The sequence below is a fragment of the Empidonax traillii genome, unplaced genomic scaffold (genome assembly GCF_003031625.1).
Source record: "Empidonax traillii isolate 1590-97213 ecotype Southwest subspecies unplaced genomic scaffold, ASM303162v1 scaffold1023:size207325, whole genome shotgun sequence".
In the NCBI taxonomy this organism is placed as follows: Eukaryota; Metazoa; Chordata; class Aves; order Passeriformes; family Tyrannidae; genus Empidonax; species Empidonax traillii.
The window spans coordinates 31354-51690 of record NW_020956216.1 but is presented as its reverse complement, the minus strand read 5'-3'; the positions used below and the strand labels follow the sequence as shown (position 1 = coordinate 51690).

General features: G+C 42.1%; 1 protein-coding gene across 1 annotated transcript in view; it reads left to right on the top strand.

Annotated features, from left to right (window-relative positions):
- Positions 1–57: 57 nt before the first annotated feature.
- The window catches only part of LOC114068264 (protocadherin Fat 4-like), a 34511-nt gene continuing 14231 nt past the window's right edge, over positions 58–20337 (top strand). The window contains exons 1-26 of the mRNA XM_027904246.1: positions 58–141; positions 1441–1512; positions 3024–3184; positions 3941–3985; positions 4333–4431; positions 4757–4846; positions 5245–5355; positions 6095–6211; positions 7062–7152; positions 7707–7819; positions 8073–8246; positions 8694–8822; positions 9076–9231; positions 10118–10298; positions 10977–11110; positions 12096–13040; positions 13413–13538; positions 13674–13931; positions 14228–14326; positions 14450–14622; positions 15279–15427; positions 16357–16664; positions 17301–17570; positions 18334–18471; positions 19011–19230; positions 20170–20328. Coding sequence (XP_027760047.1) covers positions 72–141; positions 1441–1512; positions 3024–3184; positions 3941–3985; positions 4333–4431; positions 4757–4846; positions 5245–5355; positions 6095–6211; positions 7062–7152; positions 7707–7819; positions 8073–8246; positions 8694–8822; positions 9076–9231; positions 10118–10298; positions 10977–11110; positions 12096–13040; positions 13413–13538; positions 13674–13931; positions 14228–14326; positions 14450–14622; positions 15279–15427; positions 16357–16664; positions 17301–17570; positions 18334–18471; positions 19011–19230; positions 20170–20328 — 4588 coding nt within the window. The 5' untranslated portion in view covers positions 58–71. The remainder of the gene's footprint in view (positions 142–1440; positions 1513–3023; positions 3185–3940; positions 3986–4332; positions 4432–4756; positions 4847–5244; positions 5356–6094; positions 6212–7061; positions 7153–7706; positions 7820–8072; positions 8247–8693; positions 8823–9075; positions 9232–10117; positions 10299–10976; positions 11111–12095; positions 13041–13412; positions 13539–13673; positions 13932–14227; positions 14327–14449; positions 14623–15278; positions 15428–16356; positions 16665–17300; positions 17571–18333; positions 18472–19010; positions 19231–20169; positions 20329–20337) is intronic.

Below are 20337 nucleotides of genomic sequence, written 5' to 3'. Positions count from 1 at the left end.
TTCTATGTGAGAAAAAACCACATCTGGTTTTGCCTTCAGGAGGAGGTTTATTTTTCTTTCCTGCAGCGCTCATGGCGCTTTCCAGAGCTCTGGTGTTTGCTTTGGTCAGCTGGGTTACCTTCACCTGTCTTGAGGCACAAAGTAAGTACTCTTATTGTTTGTGAGCATTTTACTGCTTTTACTGAAATGCAACAAAAATAATTGTATTAAATCCGCACAAATCACAGTCCTAGAAGTCTGAAATGCGTTGATTTGTTGCCTGATAAAATATCATCTAAACAAGCCATACTCTTGTTTTCTTTGAACTTTGGGGGGTTTGGTTGGGTTATATTATTATTTTATATCTATTTGCATCAGACATTAAATAAAATACCTAGGCTGAAGCTGGGTCTGAGGATGGGTAGTTTTGAGGTTGGGATCAGTTGAATTCCCTGCTGCTGCTGTTCTGCCAAATCAGGTTGGAGTATTGACCGCTGTTACATGTGATGTTTGTAGTGCTGAGGAACTCCATTTAAAGTTCTCTTGGGTGTATTGAGCCCTCCAGAAAGCGAAAACTGCCAATTTTTTGATCTTTTTCACTAATTCAGGCTTTTCAATACTCAAAGGTGGAGGCAGTGAATTAGACCCATAACCAGCAGACTGTAGAAATATTCTCTGGGGTTTTATTCAGTAACTTGTGTAGAAACCTGTGCACTGCTGGCTTTTAAATGAGATGGCCAAGGAGAAGAGTGGGAACATTCTTAAAACCACAGAAGTTGCACAGCTTGTCTGTAAGAGCATGGATTGCACCCCAGCAACTTTGCTGATGAATTCTAGTCAGGGGCAGGGGAAAAGAAATCAGGCAGATTTCTGGGTTTCTGGTTTGCAGATGTACCAAAAAAAAAAAAAAAAAAAAAAAAAAAAAGCCTCACTTTTATCACCCAGAGCTTATGCAGAGAGAGAAATGTCTGAGGAATAATTAACCACTTAAGGAAGGGAATTCTCATGAAAATCCTGTATCCCCCAAAGTTCCACCTTCTCTGAAAGTCTGAGGAGAGGAAATGTCAGGTAAATCTGTCAATGTGCTGAGCTCCTGGATCCCTGCTGCCTTTTCTGTGAGGAGTAGCTTTGTATTGACAGTTCTCTTGGGAGCAGAAAACATTTCCAGGGCCAAGGTACAGCAGCAGTTTCGATTATGGTTTCCATAAATGTTTCAGCAGGACACTAAATGAGCAGTGACTCATTCTTGGCAGGCCTAGATTGGGTCCAGGCCACTGCTATTTGCCTACTCCATGTAATGTCTTGTTTTGAACCCCTCAAGGTTCAGGATAAATGTCTTTGAGGTTCATTTGAACTATTGTGGGCATCTGGTGTTATAGAGCATAAGCTTTTTGACCTTGTACTGTTTCTGGCAATGGTCCCTCTGTGTTCTTTGTACATGACTTTTGTGTTTCTTTTTAGAAACCACAACGATAAACTGTGGTTTTGAACCCCCTGACCTTCAGCTGACAGGCTTTGTGGATGGATACACAGGTAAAAATCAGGATTCCAGCCTAGAACTGTCTGCTTTGCTCCCAAATGCACATAAGTGCTTTATTGCTTCACGTAGCCAGTGTATTTTAAAATGAATCTGTATCATTCATTGATTAAATCTGTATCATTCATTGACTAAAGCTCATCCAGTTCCAACCCCCTACCATGGACAGGGACACCTCCCACTAGACCAGGTTGTTCAGAGCCTCATCCAACCTGGCCTTGGACACTTCCAGGGATGGGGCAGCCACAACTTCCCTGGGCAACCTGTGCCAGGGCCTCACCACCCTCCCAGGGAAGAATTTTCCCCTAATATCTAATCTCTCTGTCACTTCGAAGCCATTTCCCCTTGTCCCGTCACTCCTTCCATGCTCTTGTCAAGAGTCCATCTCCACGTTTCTTGTGGGCTCCCTGTAGGTCCTGGAAGGTGCCCCTGAAGCCTTTCCCTTTTCCAAGCTGAACAATCCAGAGCAGTGGTTTTTCCCAGTCACTGCTGAAGCTGTCAGAGGGTAGGAAAAGAATTCCCTTTCACTCTGATTCCGTTTGATTTTTAAGCAGGGAGCAACAACTCCAGCCCTCAGTGGGCATTGTCTGTGTGAGTGGCATACCTGTGAATAATCCCGAGGGAGAACCACCTTCCCTTTCTCCCAGGACTTCCTTTTGCTGGGGATTCTGGGTTTGCCATGCAGGTAGTTGTGTTCCATTAGAAGCTAAGTACGATTTCATAAACACAAACATGTCGAGCACATGAGCAAGGGAACTTTGTTTAGTAAAATTGCAAATAGCACCACACCGGATGGTTTAAAAAGATACATCTCAAACACTTTCAAACACGGATTTGGTGTTTAACCGAACAAGTAACGCACTCACTACTGAAAATGAGTCAAACAGGAATCCTGATAATTACACAGAACAAATCTTCTTATTTTCAGGAGATCAGCTCCTAAATGTGTGGCTGTAGAAAATCACATAAAGACTGATGCAAAGGTTGCAGAGTTTTGTGTTTGTGGTTTGTGTTGTTTACAAACAGGAAGGGATTAAAGGAAGGGCCACACCCTCACCATTCTGTCCCAAAATCAGAATGAAACAACCACGAGCCTGAGTCTGGATTCACGCTGGATTTTACCTGCTTGTGTTTGGAAAATACTGAAAGTCATCCCAGGCAGCCCTGACTGGCCTCTTGCTGATTTTGGCCACATTGATTACACTTTAGTTGCATTTTCACAGCATGGAGGTGTTTTCAAAAAAATGGTGAAGGTTTAGGTGTGAATGACACCAAGCTTTTTAAATCTGGACATGCTGTGTAAATGTATTGGGAAAAAAATGGGTTTCTGTGGTTTTTTAAAAGCATGTAAGTGCCCTTGTGCAGAGCACTTAAGGGCACTTTAACAGATCTTACAGTTTGAAAATGTCAAAATAATATAAAATGCAACCAAGGGCAACCAGTTGTCAACACATATGAAGTGAACCTATGGATTTCTTCTCCATTAAGCAACCTAATTCTCTTCCAGGTGATATAGAATGGATTACAGATATCCCACCAGATGTAAATTTGATGTTAACACCATTTGCATTCCCTGATCACTTACTCTATGTGCAGCTGGAATATAATCCTGCGTTTAGGAATGCAACAGTGAGGACTTCCCAGGCACTGGATGTTGAGACTCTCAAGGTATCATTTTTACTGCATTTAAAGCCTAAATATAAATGTTAAACAAACAAACAAACAAACAAACAAAAAGTAGCACAAAGACAACGAATTTGAATCGTTTGTTCTCTCAGAGGTTGGTATTTCAAAAGAAGTGACTTGTCAGAATAGAATTCAGTACCTACCTCTCAGTAGTATCTGTTAAATGTCTCAGTGTCTATCATCTGGCAGTCAGACAGGTCCTTTCCCAATCCTGTGTTGTCATGAAAGCTGTAAATACACAGCTGTGACAGGTGTCACTTGTCTCACAACTCCTCCCTCAGCAACGTGGATTATTTCACCAAAGGGAGATGGAGCAGATAGAATTTGATAAAAGGTGAGCCCTACTCACGTGCATATTTATACAAACTTTGACTTCACATGTGAATAAATCCACTGGCCTCTGTTGGTTGCTGTACTAAAGGGGAGATCCTTCTTCCTGGGCCAGTCTTGGGACATGTTCTCCTGTTCTCTGTCAACTTTCTGTTGGGGAGAACAGTCCAACAGAGAGGTACAGGGATGGTGGGTGTCATCAGTAAATGAATGGAGTCAAATAAACCTTAAAATTAATGCTCTGTGATTACTTTGCTATATATTGTAAGCAGAGTGTTTTGGTACAGAACACCTGAGGATTCAAGTGCTAGAAGAAATTTGGTATCATTTTGGCCTAAGTGCTCTTTGACAATCGTATTAGGAGTTGATAGATTATATTATTTATTTGCTTGTTTTGTTCACTTTCAGAGTGAATTTGTCTGGTATACCATTGTTTGCCAGAGGATCGAAACAGTAAGTAAAAAACACTGTATTTTTGGTCTAAGCTTAATGCAAAGTTACCATTTAGTGAAATACTCTTTAATTTAAAGCTGTGATGCAGGGAGTTCAGAGTACCTCGCAGAAGACAATTTGTTATAATCTGCCGATTGCAACGAGTGGTAAATTTTTAAAAAGGTCAATTTTAGAATGCTTTTGCAAACTCCATTCCCAGTAAGAGTGGTCTGATTCTCAGTGCAGTTTGTAGAACTGATGAGGTGTCTCTGAGGATCTCATCTGATAGGATGAAATGAAACGTTATCAGGGTGGTGCTGCCTCACTGCTGTCATTTCTAACCTGCCTTTTTTGCTTCCATCACAAAGGGGGCTCTGATAGAGAATAAACGGAAAGTGGAAGTAAAAGACCTAAATGACAATGCTCCCAAATTTCTACAGACTAATTACAGTGCTTCAGTCTCAGAGGTGGGTTATGGCAGATGTTCAGACTTTTTTTTTCCCCCCTTGTGATATTTTTAAACTACCCTTTGGGGAGGTTCTGACGTGAGCACGCCGTGAAGGGTTCATTACATACACTTTTATGGGACTTATCTACAATGTGAGTGTGGAAAAGAAGGGCTGGGCTGCATGTCCAGCTCATGGAGGGGGTTTGGGTGGAGGGGAAATAATCAGTAAAAATGGCAGTGGGAAGGGATTTGCTGAGGAGGTGGCACAACTTCCCTGCCCCGAGTTAGGAAGGATGTCCAAAGGGTCTCGTGACTGAGCGTTTACTGATCTTTATTTCCTCTAGGTGGCTGGAACAAGTTTCACTGTTATAAAAGTGGAAGCAAAGGATGATGATTTCTCCCCGATATTCAACAGCCTCACGTACAATCTCTCGGTGAGTGCCCTGTGTCGGTTGGAAACCGAGAGTTTCCTTCCAGTTTGTATTCCCAGATTCCCAGCCTGGGACCTGATCCCCGAGTGCTCCCCAGGGCTGTGTGGTTGAGATTAAAAATCTGCAAGAAAAAAAGCCAAAAAGCCATTGAAAATTAGAGTTTATCCCACAGGTGAGGCCTGAATCTTGGTTCTTAACATTTGTGAAGTGATTTGTGGCACTCTCCAGCTACAGCTGAGGAACTCAGTGGTCCTTTGTAGCAGCAGGAGTGAAGCAGTTTGGTTGAGAGATTCCTGGTCCTTTATGAGAAACAGTCCAATAAGAAAGGTGAAAAGAAAAAGAGAAAAGAAAATGTATTTCGTCTTTAATCACATAAAATATTTGATTTATTCTTTTCATAGGGTCCAGACTCGGATTACTTTTACATAAGGGAAGGAGATGGAAGCGTCCTAGTGAAAAAAACATTGGATTACAACAAGGTCCAGCTTTTCAACTTAACAGTCCAAGCAAAGGTACGGTACAAATTAAAGGAAGAATGAGACCCACAATAGTTCTGTAATGACAGTTCCTCTGTTAAAACATCCCAGTTTCTACAAATTTAGGACTTTGGGAGTTCCCAACCCAAAAGCTGTGGCTGCATCTTGGCTTGTTCTGCAAAGCAGCACATTCTTAAGATCGGAGCCACCGTTTAAGTTTCCTCTCAAACACCAGCCCAAGTTTCTTTCTGTGAGTGTTTCTCTAAGTGTAAATATTGTGCCTGTTTATTCCCCACTGTTCTCACACGGATTCACCAATTCATTATGGCAGTTCTATCCTAATTTTGCTGCCTCTCACCAGGTTTTCTGCGTGCCTTTTTTTTTTTTTTTTTTTTTTTTTTTTTTTTTTTTTTTTTTTTTTTTTTTTTTTTTTTTTTTTTTTTTTTTGAGATTTGAATATGCATTTGCCTTCATTCCCTGTTAGAACTAAAAGCAGGTGGGTTTGCTGCAGTTTATTGTGCTATCCAGCAAATGTACTGCTACCAAGTTCTACTGCTGTGTAACACCTGCCTGATAGGAAATCAATAACTAAGAACAAATTACCTGTTGATGGTTTCGTTCCTAGAACTGGATTTTCGGAAATGGGAAAAATCTGACAGGGTGAGAGTTCTTAGACCCTGTAAAATACATGTAATAATTTTCTGCTGTATTTTCCCCTGAGATCTGACTCCTTCATTGCAGTGTTTCTCGTTTTCTTCTTTCCCTTGGGATCCAGGAACAATTTGGAAACCAGAGTGACACTGCATCCTTAATAATTAACGTGGAAGACTATGACACATTGAACCCCTATTTCAGTCAGCCCGTGTACCATGGAAATATCAGTGAAAACCAGGTAAAAGCTTTTCACTGGATGCTCTTGTGGTTGGAGGAAAGAAAAGGCAGGGCTCCCAAACAGCTGTTTTAACAGGGCTTTTGCTGTAGACTTGAAAGGGCAACTGAGTGTCCAGCAGTCCTGAAATTAGGTGTCTGTTTGCAGTTTTAAATAGTGTAATTCCTTCCCACTGCATTACAGTCAGGTAAAAAAAATAAGCCTCTGAGTGGGAATCTGTGGTTTGTATTATGCTGTAATTTTTTTTCCTGTATTGGGTAGAAATTTCTTGGGGGAATGGATTCGTTTGACTCAGGCTTCTGGATGTATTAACATAAAAAAAAATCACAGTATGACATTATCACAGTAATCCACTAAAATTAAAACAGTTAATTATCTGCCTCCCTATTTCTTTGTTGTTATCTTCATGTTCACACATTTTAAACCACAAATACTTGTAGTGTTACACTTTTGATGTCCCTTTGGTCAGAAATTCATCTTCAATTGTCCGAAGGGATAATTTTAGCTCTTTTAAAACGCTTTTCTCTTGTAAATTACTGGGTTTTCTGAGGGGTGCAGTATAGACTCGCATGTTGCTTTCCAGCAGAGGAAAGGAAGTGAAATATTCAATATCCTTTAAATAAATTCCATCTGTGACTGCAGCTTTATGATCTGGTGTTTCTCAAACACGGTGTAACCATTTTGGTTGTGGTTTTCCTCCGTAAAGCACAGATGGCAAAGAAAGAATCTTTTCTGGATCCCATCAAATACATGTTTTTTTGTTTCTTTAATCAAAATTGGGACTCATCCAAGGACAAAAGTTAAGTTTGTGTGTTTTTTCTTCAAGTTAATCAAGTTAATGTGTGTTCTCCAGGAGGGTGCTCTGACTATTCTCCCAGAGGCCATCTTGGCTCGAGATGGAGACAGAGGTATAAATGAAACAGTGATTTACAGCATCCAACTAGGTAAGAGCCTTCCTTTTCTCCCACATAAATTGATAATGTCAGTGTTCCTCAAGAGAAGAAGGAAGGGAAGTGCTCATTCAGGTGTCTGAACTGCTTCACACAGCTTCACCACAGCGCTGCCCCACTTCAATCAGCCTCATTTCACTCATTTATTGCAGGATCCAATCATTTTGAGAATGTTTAGGTGTTCGTGACCCCCCTCCAATAGACTATTCCTGATTCTGAGTGTAAGTCAGTTTAGAGGCCCCAATTTGAGCAAAGATTTTTCCATTCAGGGCCATCTGGAGAGATCAGTTCCATCAGGAGCTTTTCCTCCTCCTGCAGGAATTGCCAAAAGCTCATGAAATGTTTAATTTGGGACCTTGAAGTGTGAGTGAATTTCCTAGGACTTGTTTTGAGGTCCTTGAAACAAAACAAAACAAAACAAAAAAGCCTTTTACCTGGAATGCCTGTTCATTTTTGCCACAGCTGAGGAGATAAATGAGTGAAGGGACAGAGCAGATTTATTGTTCTGGCTCATTCTCATTAACCCTTTGCAATGTGTTGCTTCTCAGTGAACCCCCCAGGCTACACCAACAACTTCTCCATCGATGCAAGCACTGGAGTGTTGAAAGTAGAGGCTGCCCTTGACAGGGAAAGGTGTCCCTCTCTTGTGGTGGGCATTCAGGTTAGTGATTGTTTTGGTGTCTTAACTCTGAACTTTCATCACATAATATGTAAATCCAACCTGCTGTTAACACCATTTCTCACAGCACTGTTAGAGGGCAATTGGCACCAAGGCTCCATCCTACCATATAAAATAAAGGAAAAATAAAAAGAAAATTAATTTACTGATAACTATGCAGCGGTGTCATGTCCTTGTGGTGAGCCAGCGTTGTTACCAAGATGTGGAATTTACAGCTGTCAACTCTGCTCTCCAGGCAGCCCAGCAAGACAACAGTTTCAAAACAGCTAATGCAGTAGTTCTGGTGACTGTTGGAGATGTCAATGACAACGATCCAGAGCTGTCCCAGTCAAGTTACAACGTCTCACTTCTGGAAAATTTCCCAAACGGGATGGAAGTTCTTCAAGTGACAGCTACTGACAAAGATGAGGTAAAAAACCAGTATTTTTCTGGGTGCTACAAATACTGCACTTCTGAAATGCAATAAAAGAGGCTTTTGTGTTACACAGGTGCAGAGAACAGAATTGTCTTTTTCTGACCATCTAAACATGCTTAAGCAAAGCAAACTTAGCTTTGCTTCTTTGAGGGGTAGAGCACTTGCAGCCAAAGAAGAAATTTTGGCTCTCTCTGAAACTCCTGTGGTTTGTCAGTGGTCCCAAATCTGAAAGTGCAGGTGTGCAAAGCGGACAGGGAGCTGCAAGTTGTCCTCAGTTACATTTTTCTCCATGTTGTTTGCTCCTCTCCCTCTTTTTGGAGCTGTAATCTCTATTAAACCAAAAAATGCAATGTTCTCCATCTGGAAAATAAGAAGCAGGCATCCTAAGGGACTAGCTCAGGGATTGCACTATTTTTTACCACCTATCATGTCTGTTTGCAGGGAGGCTTCCAGGGAACGTTCACTCTCACTCCAGAGGACAGTCCCTTCCAGCTAAGCCAAGCTGGGATCTTAACTGTGAGGAACTCCACGCTCTTGGACAGGGAGAGGACACCATCTATTCAGCTGCAGGTATTAAAAATAAACCTCCTCCTCTCCAAGGCAAACAGGTGAGGCCTGATCTGAGCTGGCAAGAGGCCGATTCCTCAGTACAGATCGGCAGCTTCGCTGAAGAATCGAATCCAGCCTTTCCCATCAAAGCTATCTGGAGGGCAACACCACCAGGGATACAGTTCACTCAGCTTGTAATTCTTGCTCATCCTTCCTGCTCCTTGTAGAAGATGCACTGGAACAAGGCAGTAATTTCCCTGCGTGGTTTTTCCAGGTCACTGCCACAGATCATTTGTGGCCTCACAGAGAGGCGCGCTCTCCAATCACCATCTTGCTGCTGGATGAGAACGACAACAGCCCAACCTTCACAGGCACACCTTATAAACGAGATATTTTCCGCAACATGACTGCAGGAATGTCCATTCTTCAGGTACTGGAAACACTAAGGAGATTCCTGAGTTGAAATAAATGGGCAGGAGTCCTTGCTTGAAGCTGTGTAGAAGTTCTATCTAAAAGGGGATCTGTTTTGAACTCCTGCGAGTCCAGAAACAACCCACCTTTCATTTCAGAGCTTACACCTGTTGACATTCCATAATCACAGGCCTCTAATCACATCCCAGATCAGGGAACAAATGATAGAGGATTTTTATTCTTAATCTTAGGTTCTGTGCACCACCCTGAATAGAGTCCAGGAATGGAGATAATGATACAATTTTTTTGAAAGGCTGCTGAGTGCTGAAGCATTGTGGGTCATTTTTAGACACAATATAATTTTTCTAGCACAGTAAACGAGTTAAGCAAAGAAAACTGGAAATAGGAGCTGAGATATATGGGAGTCACCATCAGTGCTCATACCCAAATGTGCCAGTTTAGTGGCTCCTGATGAAACCTGTTGAACCATCTGCCTCCAGTGACTTTGGAATTGCTGTGAAACCAGGTTTCTGACATCATACAAACTTGGCAGGATTTGGCTCATGCTGCTGGAACGATAATCTTTGTGCCTCAAAGAGCAACCCTTCTTACTGAGGTTTAACCCAGAAATTCCATAGGAAAGAGTTTCTATAGGAAAATGACAGCCAGTCAAGGGTATAACTGAATTTTGTTGTGGCTATATTTAGCTAATTATATATATATTATATATAATTATCCAGACCTATTTGCTGTAAATGAGAGGAAAAAAAGCCCTGCAACCAATTCCTAATTATCTGCTCTCCTGAATGCTTTTCTCTGCAAACTGCACAAGAAGAAGCAATTCTGTGTTACTTGATAAAAGCACAAGAAATTAGAGGAAAACATTAATTTTTTTTTTCCTCCAGGTTGCTGCTGCTGATCCAGATGAGGGTATAAATGGAGAGATAAGCTTTATCTTAGCTGGTGGCAATGAAGATGGATACTTTGAATTGGATACATCCACAGGACAAATCACTTTAAAGGCAGTAATCCCATTAGAAATCAACCAGCTTAAGAAGTTTGTCTTGTGGATAACAGCTACTGATGGTAAGAGAAGATTTTAGTGCAGGTCAACACAGCTCTTCCCAGTGAGGAATTCTGGTTTGGGGTTGGTTTTTACCTGAGGGAATGCTGTCAAAACAGGTTCTATTTGGGAAGCACCGTAGATTTTATCTGCTCCTTATGCATCCAAAGGAATTGCTGCATCCCTGGTACAACTCCGCTTCCTCCTGATGGTGATTTGTCAAATCTGGTTTCTTTCTGGCTGTGGGAACATTAAATAACATTTATTTCACACCTTCCTTTAACTTATGGACTGGTGCTGCGCAGCAGAGAATGTTCACCAGTCAGTCCCCATTCAACAGGGAGGAAAAGGAAAGTAAAATGTGCTGAGTGACTTGGTCTTTGTTTGCACATCCATGAGGGTAAACTGGAGATGCCAAAGTGGTTTCCAGCCTCATGATTTGGCCAATATCAGCTTTGTGTCCTCAAATTTATGGTCTCATGGATAAAATGGGTGCTGTGGGGAATATGGATATAAAAGGGATTAATCAGTCCCTTGTTTGCTTGTGATCTTTGTTAGGATCTCTTAGGCAATATAGTTGCAGGAAGGATTAAAAAAAAAACCCCTCAGTAACAGTGGCAAAGTGTATTTTTGTGGTTTTATTTTTTGAGGGAGTGGGTTTTTTGTGCACCCGCTGGGAGATTGTTTCCTTTTGCTTGCAGGTGGGGCCGTTCCAAGGAGTTCATCGGTGCCAGTGCAGATCTCTGCAGTCGGAGATTCCAGACCGCAGTTCACTCGGAAAACCTACAACGTGTCTGTGAAGGAAGAGCTGCCCAGCCCTGTTGAAGTGGCACAAGTAAGAACAGCTTTATTTTATCTCTATAAAAGACATGACAGCTGTAAGAAAATCCTGTAAAATATGTGCTCCACGTGTCCATGCCCCCCTGGGCTATGGATAAGTGGATCCTGGGTTTTCCGTGTAGCATCTTCATTTACAGCACCGAGTACATCCCTTATCACCCACAAGGGTGGGGTTGCTTCCACTGCAAAACTTTAACAGCATCTGCTAACATTTAACATTAAAAAGCAAAACCAATCTACCAGATCAAACAAAATAAACCCCAGAACTGCTTTTGAGAAAGTTAACTTAGCCCTTTGTTGACTCTGGACGCTCTCCAAAGCCTGTGGTGGCCCAAAGGCTGGAATAGGCAATATTCCCTCATCTCTTGGGGGTAAATCAAAATCTCTGTGGCATGATGGGAGGTTTCCCATCAGAGAACTGTCATAAAGGCATTTTCAAGGAAGGCTTTAGAACTTGTTCCTCATTCTGCTCAAAAATGCTCAGATAAGCAGGTCACTAGAAGCTCCTGCTGGGATACAGGTCTGAAGGCAGATGGAAGGTCTCCTACCAAAGCAGTGAGAAGATGATGCATCTTACTGCTTTGCTTTATTGACTTCCTGAGTTAATTTTTCACCTTTTTTTTTTATGAAGAAAGGCAGAACCAAAGGTTAAAGTGCAGCTTGTTTATTATGTCTTATACATATTTACTTTTATATGTTAATGATGTTCCAATAAAAGGCAGTCCTCTTCAGCTGGATTTTTTTATGTGTGTTGTGGCTTGACTTTTACTTCTTTTAAAGAATCTGTGGGGTTAACAAATGTCTGAATGAAAATTAATTAAAAGAAGTAAAACCAGGCCACAGTATCAACCACGAGCTGATATCAAGCCAGAATATCAACTATAAAATGAGTTTGGACAAAGTTAAAACGATAATTCTTTTTTAGACAGTGGTTTGTTGGTTTTAATTCCTTTATTGATAATGTGCTGTGTCTTCCCCAGGTAGAGTATAAGTCTTTAAATCCCCACATACCAGTTGAGCTCCAAGTGCTGACGGAATCTGCCACGTTTGCCATCGACGAGCTGGGAGTCATCTCAACAAAAACCGAACTGGACTATGAATCCCAGAAAAACTACACACTGACCATTTCCCTGTCAGATGGGAACATCACTGACTATGCTACAGTGTTTGTGAGAGTTCTGGATGTCAATGACCACAGCCCTGTGTTCGGTGCAGCCGGTGCCGCCATTAATATTCCCGAGAACGCGCCGCCCGGAACGAACGTCACCAGGGTGTCAGCCACGGATGCGGACGAGGGATTCAACGGGCTAGTGGTTTACACCCTGAAAGGTGGGGAAGGAAAAATGGATATTGACAGCTCAGGGTTAATTTTGCTGGAAAAGGAGCTGGACAGAGAAGCCCAAGGCTTGTATAACCTAACAGTGATCGCCAGCGACCAAGGGCAGCCCGCGCAGTCGACGGTGCTCAACCTGACAGTCGTCGTTGATGATGTAAATGACAACCCTCCGGTCTTCTCATCCAGTGTGTATGCAGTGAATGTCTCTGAAGATGAAGTGCTGGGAAGGGCGCTGCGGACACTGTCTGCTACCGACTTGGACGCTGGGGACAACGCCCTTGTGAAGTACCAAATTGTCAGCCAGCAACCCGCCACGCCCTCACCGGTGTTCCTGGTCAATGCGACCACAGGCGAGCTCAGCCTGAGCCAGCAGCTGGATTATGAGACCACCAAGCATTTCCTGGTAGAAGTGGAGGCATCAGATGGAGGTCAGCCAAGTCTCAGCAATAAAGCCTTCGTGGTCGTGCATGTAGAAGATGTCAACGATAATCCACCGGAATTCAGTCAGGCAGCTTATGAGATCTCTGTGTTTGAGAACCTTCAGAAGGGGAGCCCTGTCTACACCTTCAGTGTCACTGACAAGGATGAGGTAGATACCAGATTATTCTCGCTCCTGACAAATCAAAGATGACTGCAAAAGATGGTTTCCTCAGTCTGAAAGCAGCGTAAATGCTTCTCGCAGTTCAGACTCCACTGAGCTCCCACATCGTAGGGATTGGTCTCGGAGAGCTCTGGGGAGAGGGAATGTGTAGGACCATAAGGGCTTCCACATTCTTTGCCAAAGAAGTCCAGTATTCCCACAGCTGAGCGTGCAGGATTTCTTGTATTTAACCTGCAAAAGAACTTGTACTTTTGTAAAGAGTGGTCCTATAAAAAGGTCAGGTGTTACTATTAATAGGATTATTTTTTGAACTTAAGTATTAATCATGTTAATCTTAAATGAACTGTGTTTTCTTTCTAGGCTGGCTTTTCTCAGGGACACTTTATTCATAACAGCACCTCATTTACTGTGGATATGCCTGGAGTACTTTCATTAAGGAACGACACAGAACTGGACAGGGAGACTACGTCTGCATTCACTTTACAAGTAAATTTGGGGACAGACTCTTCAGTTTTGGCTCATTTCTACTTCACTCCCTTGAACACCTCTTTATATCTCTATCAGAGGTTAAAATGCCAGCACAGCCCCCTAAAACTCCGTTTTTGTTCCCTCCTTTGGCAGGTGTGGGCGGTTGATGCTGACACCGACGGGCTTAATTCCAGCGCCCTGTTCCACATCACCGTTCTGGACGTCAATGACAACAACCCCGAGTTCCAGATGCAGCCATACAGTTTTGAGATTCCAGAAGGAGAGTACACCCCAAGCGCTCCCACCCCAGCTGGACGTGTGGCTGCAACCGATTTGGATGAGGGAGAGAATTCCCGGATTACTTATCACTTATCAGCTGAGGATGGGGATAATCCGTGCAGCATCCAACAGGTAAGGGTTTGGATGTGCTGAGAGCAGTAGTGGAGTTACTTGGCACAGGAAGACACATCAGGTACAAAGAGCTGGCAGGTGCCATTGTAATACACATCAAAACCAGCACGTGCCTGGTAGGTTGGAAATATTTGTTGATATTAAAAAATTAAGACATGCTGGGCAGGTGCTGCTTGGAATCTGAACTTGCTTGAAGGAGAGAACAGGTTATTTCAATCCCTCATCTCCTCTGAGAATTTAATGTATAATTACAACCCCAATGATCTGGGCATTGAACCACGTTACCTTCTCTTCAGGATGGAACCATTTTGGTGACTGGCTCTGTAGACAGAGAAACCAGAGAAAAGTATGAGCTGCTCCTGGTGGCCTCTGATAACGGAGCTCCTCGAAGGCAGGTAAGGAGGAACAAGTTATGCCTTATTGACAACTACTTTTTATTCATAAAGTGAATAAAAGATTTTATAAAAAACTCAGCCTGTGAGTTTTCTGAACGATGGTTTTCTCCTGTCGCACACCAGAATTTCACCCACGTCAGCATTCGTGTGTTAGATGTGAATGACAACCCTCCTGAGTTCACAAAGGCTCAGTACTCAGCCCGTGTGAGAGTGGCAACAGCCAAGGAAGGAGAGTTTGTGCTGGCAGTGTCTGCCACTGACCCTGATGCTGGGGACAACTCAGTCATTTCGTACAGGTAAAACCCCTGTGATAATAATCTATGCGTTAATAAGCGTCTGCTGGGAAAGGAACAAACAGAAAGGCATTTTTATTCCTCACAAAGTATTTTTATTGGTCTTTAGAAGGATAAGATTTGCCCACAGACATTTTACAAGTGCTGTAATCACTTATGATTTCTAAACTCAGGAAGGACAGTCATTACTCTGTTTTTTTGGTTTTTTTTTTTTTTTTGAGAGCTGATCAAATCATGATTGTGTCAAAAGAGAGAAACTCAGTAAAAAAAAACCAACCCAAAGCCAAAATTTGTTTGAATTTCTGAGATTTTGAAAGATGTGTTGGAGGGTTTGCAGAACACCAGGAATGAGCAGGTCACTGCAGATGAATGTCACTCGGGTTTCTTGTGCTGCTGAATACGCAGCTGAGTGTGCAAGATCTGCCTTCTCCTTGTGGGAGAATCAAGTGCTTGGGGTGTAATGGGAACTGAAGGCATAAATGCTGGGGTTTTTTCCATGATGGGAGACAGAGGTGGAATTAAAAAGGCAACATATTCAGGCCAATGGTACAGCAATTAAAACCTGCTCTTTATAAAAAGCCTGTTGAGAGCTCCTTACAGAAGTGGCAGTAAGTAGATGGTCATTAATATGAATACTCTCCTGATTTCTCTTTAATCAGCTTCATGGAGCCTTCTGATGATTTCCATATAAATGCCCTCACTGGAGAAATCACCCTCAGCAGGAGCTTGGGCCATGTCACAGCTGACACAGTTGTCACCCTGACGGTTGTTGCTGCTGATCATGGAGTTCCCCAGCTCACATCGAACGGTAAAATGGCTTTTAACCCTTTTGTATTTTTCCCCACGCAAACACGACCCTTGCAAACCTTCAAATTTGAAATTAATCCCACTGCTGTCAAGTCAAACTGAATTTAGGGCAAAAAAAACCCCATATTACATTTCAGCAATGATGAATATTTGCTTTTTACCCTTTGATTTCCTCCAAGCTGATCCTATTGACAGAAAGCTTGGTTTCAATAATCAAGGTTAGACATAATTTTTCTAAAAATTAATTTATTGCAGTTGTACTTCTGGTACAAACCCCATGATTCACAGTTGTACTCACTCTAAAAAGAGGTATTCAAATAATATCGATGAGGTGTTTCTCTTTCAGTTTTCCTTTATCTTCTTAGAATTGGGGACATTTCAAGAAACAGGAACTGGCAAATAACCCTCAAATGAGTTTCTGTTCTTTCCCATGAATCACATGGCATTTTCTGTAGCTGCTTCATGTGTTTTTTGGAGGCTGACTTTGATTTATCACGAACAGGAGAAACAACTGATTTTCTTAAAATTGGACGAGTGGTCACAACAGAAATGGCACTTGTGGTTTTATGTGTAGCCCTTCTCTTTTGTTACAAGGCAGTTGAGTGTAGGAGCTTTAAGGAGTGTAAAACACCTGCATGTTCCACTAATTTGACACTGGTTATCCTTGCTCTCCTGTCCTACTGAAGCAACACTTCTGTGATCAGTGAAATGGGGTTGATCTGAAACATAAATTAGGCATAAAAGGCAGCATGTTTTGTGTTACATCTTATCCCTTATTACCATGGATTTCTTTTTTCTTATCATTCCTCTTTCCTGCATGATAATTTCTGTCATTTTCTACCAGTCCTTCAAAAATTTTAAAGAAATGGAGCACAGATGATGATGATCTTAGCCACAACTTCCCTATTTGAATTTGCTTTCTCTCATTAGCCTCGGTCACTCTCTACTTGCTGGTAAATGACACCAGCTTCGGGTTGGTTTTTGAGAGCTCCAGCTACGAGTTCAGCATCGATGAGAACAAGCCATCAGGGACCGTGGTGGGCTCTGTGAAGGCTCTGACTGGAAGCATCGCTGTGCAGGTGGTGTATTCCCTGAAGTCCCAGCGGGACAAGTTCTCCGTGGGTGACCAAGGAGACATCGTGGCTCTGGTGGGGCTCGACCGGGAAGAGGTCGCCCTGTACACCATCCTCGTGGAGGCCGTGGATTCTGTGCTGCCACCCAACACAGCTGGCACTTTGGTATGGAACAGGCAGTCCAAAATCTTTTTTATGAAAGAAAAAGATGCAATATCTCTTAAAAAAAACCCCCAAGAACTGAGCAATATCCACTTAAGTGACTTCCGTTACGCAAGCGCGAAGCTTCGACAGCCTCTCGTTTAACTGCAGGTTTTCTATCCTGAGGAGGTGTGACCATCTTGAACTATTGTCACTGCACAGGTTGAAATATTGTCACTGCACAGGTTGAAATATTATCAACATCACTTCCTGAGAGTCACTCTCTGAACAGCCCACAACCAGAGAAACCCACTGACACCCAAACTGATTCTGTGCACAGCTCTGTCAAATCGTGAGGCACACGAGCCCAAAAGCCCCAGATTATTAATTCTTCCCATCTCTTCCACTTGGTGTAGATGTTCTCTCATACAGGTGTTATCTTGCAGCTGAGAATTAAAAGAATAAACAAATGCTGAGGTTGTGGAAATGCTCAAATGCTGAAAAATGCTGAATTTGTTCTGTATCCCTTTGCTTTCTGGGCTGTTGTTTTTTGTTTTTTTTTTTTCCTATAGGCTTTCACAGACTAAAATTCTCCTTTAAATACCATTTCTACAGCTCAAATTTGTGTCTCTTGGGGTTTTTTTTTCCTTTTGTTTATAGGTAACTGTGAGAGTTAATGACATCAATGACAATCCCCCAGTTTTCCCAGCGTGGATTCAAACTAAATTATCAGCTCCTGAGAATGCAACTGGTCTGGACTTGGGCACATATTCTGCTACTGATCTGGATATAGGACTTAATGCACTTATAACCTACTCCCTGGAAGATGATTTTGCTGGAACATTCCACATTGACAGTTCTACTGGCAAGCTGATGACAGAAACATCCTTAGACAGAGAAACGATGGACAGTTATGAATTGAAAATTATAGTAAGTTGACAAACTTGAGGCAAGTTCACTGAATTCTCAGCATAAGAAATGAGAAAATACTGAATTATCCCAAGAAAACCACTTAATCTTGGAGAATTTTATTAGAATTCATTAATGAATTTTGACTGTTCCTTATATCTTGCACCCAGAGCTCCGTTTTCAGCTCTTAAATTATTTTTAGTGAATCAATGATCCACGAAGCCCAGATTTTAAAGGTTATGGCCACACAAAAGCTTATTGTGACATCTGCAAAGCATTTCTGAGTCCATTTTAGACCAATCCGTGTTGTTTGTCCCTTTCCCTTATTTTTATATTTTTCAAAAGATACCTAGACCTTTTAAAAAATACCTGAAATGAGATTTTTCAAGTTTAAAAAAAAAAAAAAAAAGAGGGATAGAGATTCATTCCCCAGCCATGAGGGTATCTATTTATTCCATCTGATTTAATTGATTTTTACTGCTACTAATTAAATCACTTATTGTGCTTACAAATAAGTGTTGTTCCAGCACTGGCCATCAGGTACAAATATATTTTAAGGACATTTTTTTGCTGCTAACAAATAATTTAAGAGGTCAAGGAACTTGGGGAACACATTCAGGAAACCTACTAAAAACTGAACCTGGGCTAGAACATTGTCACTGGGGGATAACTGGCCCAGCAGAAAGTCTTCAGAGACAGAGGACCACAATTTTTGGATCCAAAACTGAACTGGTAAATTAAGTTTGAGTCAAGGAGTTGCTTTTAATGACACGTTTCTTCGCAGGCCACCGATTCTGGCAAACCACCACAATCCGCAAGCTTAGCTCTGAGCCTCACCGTGGAAGATGTGAATGACAACCCACCAGTGTTCCCCCAGAAAGCCTACTCTGTGACTGTGAGAGAGAACGAGCCTCCACACGTGGTAGGTGGCGCTGGGAACCAAACAGACTGTTCTGCACTCGTGTTCTCCGTGTAAACCTGGAAGGGGTGGTTCTGCATCATCACCGGGCACCGGGGAACATCATTTTTTCCCTTGTGGAGCCTGACACATCACACAGCGTGTTAATTTACGTGACAGAGGAGCACGACTGATCTTAAAGATCATCTCATTCCAATTCCTTGCCACGGGCAGGGACTCCTTTCACTATACCACGTTGCTCAAAGCTCCATCCGACCTGACTTGAAACATTTCCAGGGATTGGCCATCCACAGCTTCTCCGGGCAAACCTCCCAGTCTATCTGTTTCTGGCTCTATGAGACCTAATGGTTTACAGGAATGGAAGGAAGGGGTGTCACCTGAGAATCTGTAACATCTGTCACCATTCCTGCTGTGCCAGGATTTTAGCAAGGCAGTGAATGTCCACATCACTAATTCAGTCAGTAAACGATGCCGGTCTTGTGCCACTCTTTTTGTTCTGCTCTAACCCTTTTGTTTCTTTTCCTTTCCCCCCTCTCATTTAGATTTTGAGTGCAGCAGCCACAGATGCAGATATAGGTTACAATGCTGTTATTCACTACACCATAACTGGAGAGGCAACTTCTTCATTTCACGTTGGGGAACTTTCTGGAGACGTTGCAACCCTGGAACCTCTGGACTATGAAAGTCGTTCCCACTACACGTTTACTCTGAGAGCTTTCAATCCTGGAGAGCCACATCTCCAGGACACAGCAAACATCACAGGTAGTTCTGCTTTCCCACACAAAATGGCCCTTCATTCCCCTCAGGGAATATATCAGCATGTGTAATTATGAGGCATAAACATATGCAATACTATCTGCTGAGGTAAATGATCAGAAATGATGATGTGATCTTTGCACTACAGGCAGAGGAAATTTAAGAAAAAAAACCCCAAACCACCAAAAACTGGCCTCATCAAAAAAGAAGATTTTCTTCCACACAAACTGACATTATTCTCACTTCCATATATTCACAAATTTTTCATTATGTCTTTTTGAGTACATATTGACATTTTGATTGAAAAGGTGCCCAGAAACATGATCCAGTTCTTTTTCTGCTTGTTTACAGAAAGCCTGTTCCTAGGGTGATAAACAACGCTGCCAGAGATTTTTAGTGTTGTTAAAATAACAATGCTTGTTTGCTGTTGCTTTTTTCCTTTAAAAAAAAAAAATTAACTTGTACTTTTGGGGAAAAAAAAAGATAAGTGAAGTTGGTATTCTAGGTTTTGGCCAGCCCTGCTTTTGACCAGTATGCCTGGAAGTGTTAGTTTGTTTATTATTTCTTATGCTGTGTTATTTATGTTGCTCTTTGGCCAACTTCACTAATTGTGGCTGTGTACAAATATAAAACTAAACAATCCTGTCTCCCAGTGCCAAGGCAAAAACTGGAGATACCAGATAAATATGGACACAGGGGGGAGCCCAGTGGAACGATATTATTCCTGACAGACAGCAGTGACAGCATTCCAGCCAGCAGTGAAGTTACTGCTTGAGCAGTAAATAATTCAATCCACAAAGGCAAGCCTTCTGAAGTCCAGAAAACAAGGTTTAAATAGAAAGAGCCCCAAGTCAGTTCAGAGGAGCTGTGCTGGATTGTGTCAGCTGAAGAAAGAGCTTGTAATTATTTAGGCAAAACTCATCAGGCTTGGACCTTTCTTCTCAGTTACTGTGGAAGATGTGAATGAAGAAGGACCTGTGTTTGACCAGCCCTCCTATCACCAGATCCTTCTGGACAATTCTACAGCTGGCACTGTGGTGGTAGATGTCAATGCAAGAGATGAAAGCAAGGATTATGATGAAGGAATTATCTACACTATTACAGGTATGTTAG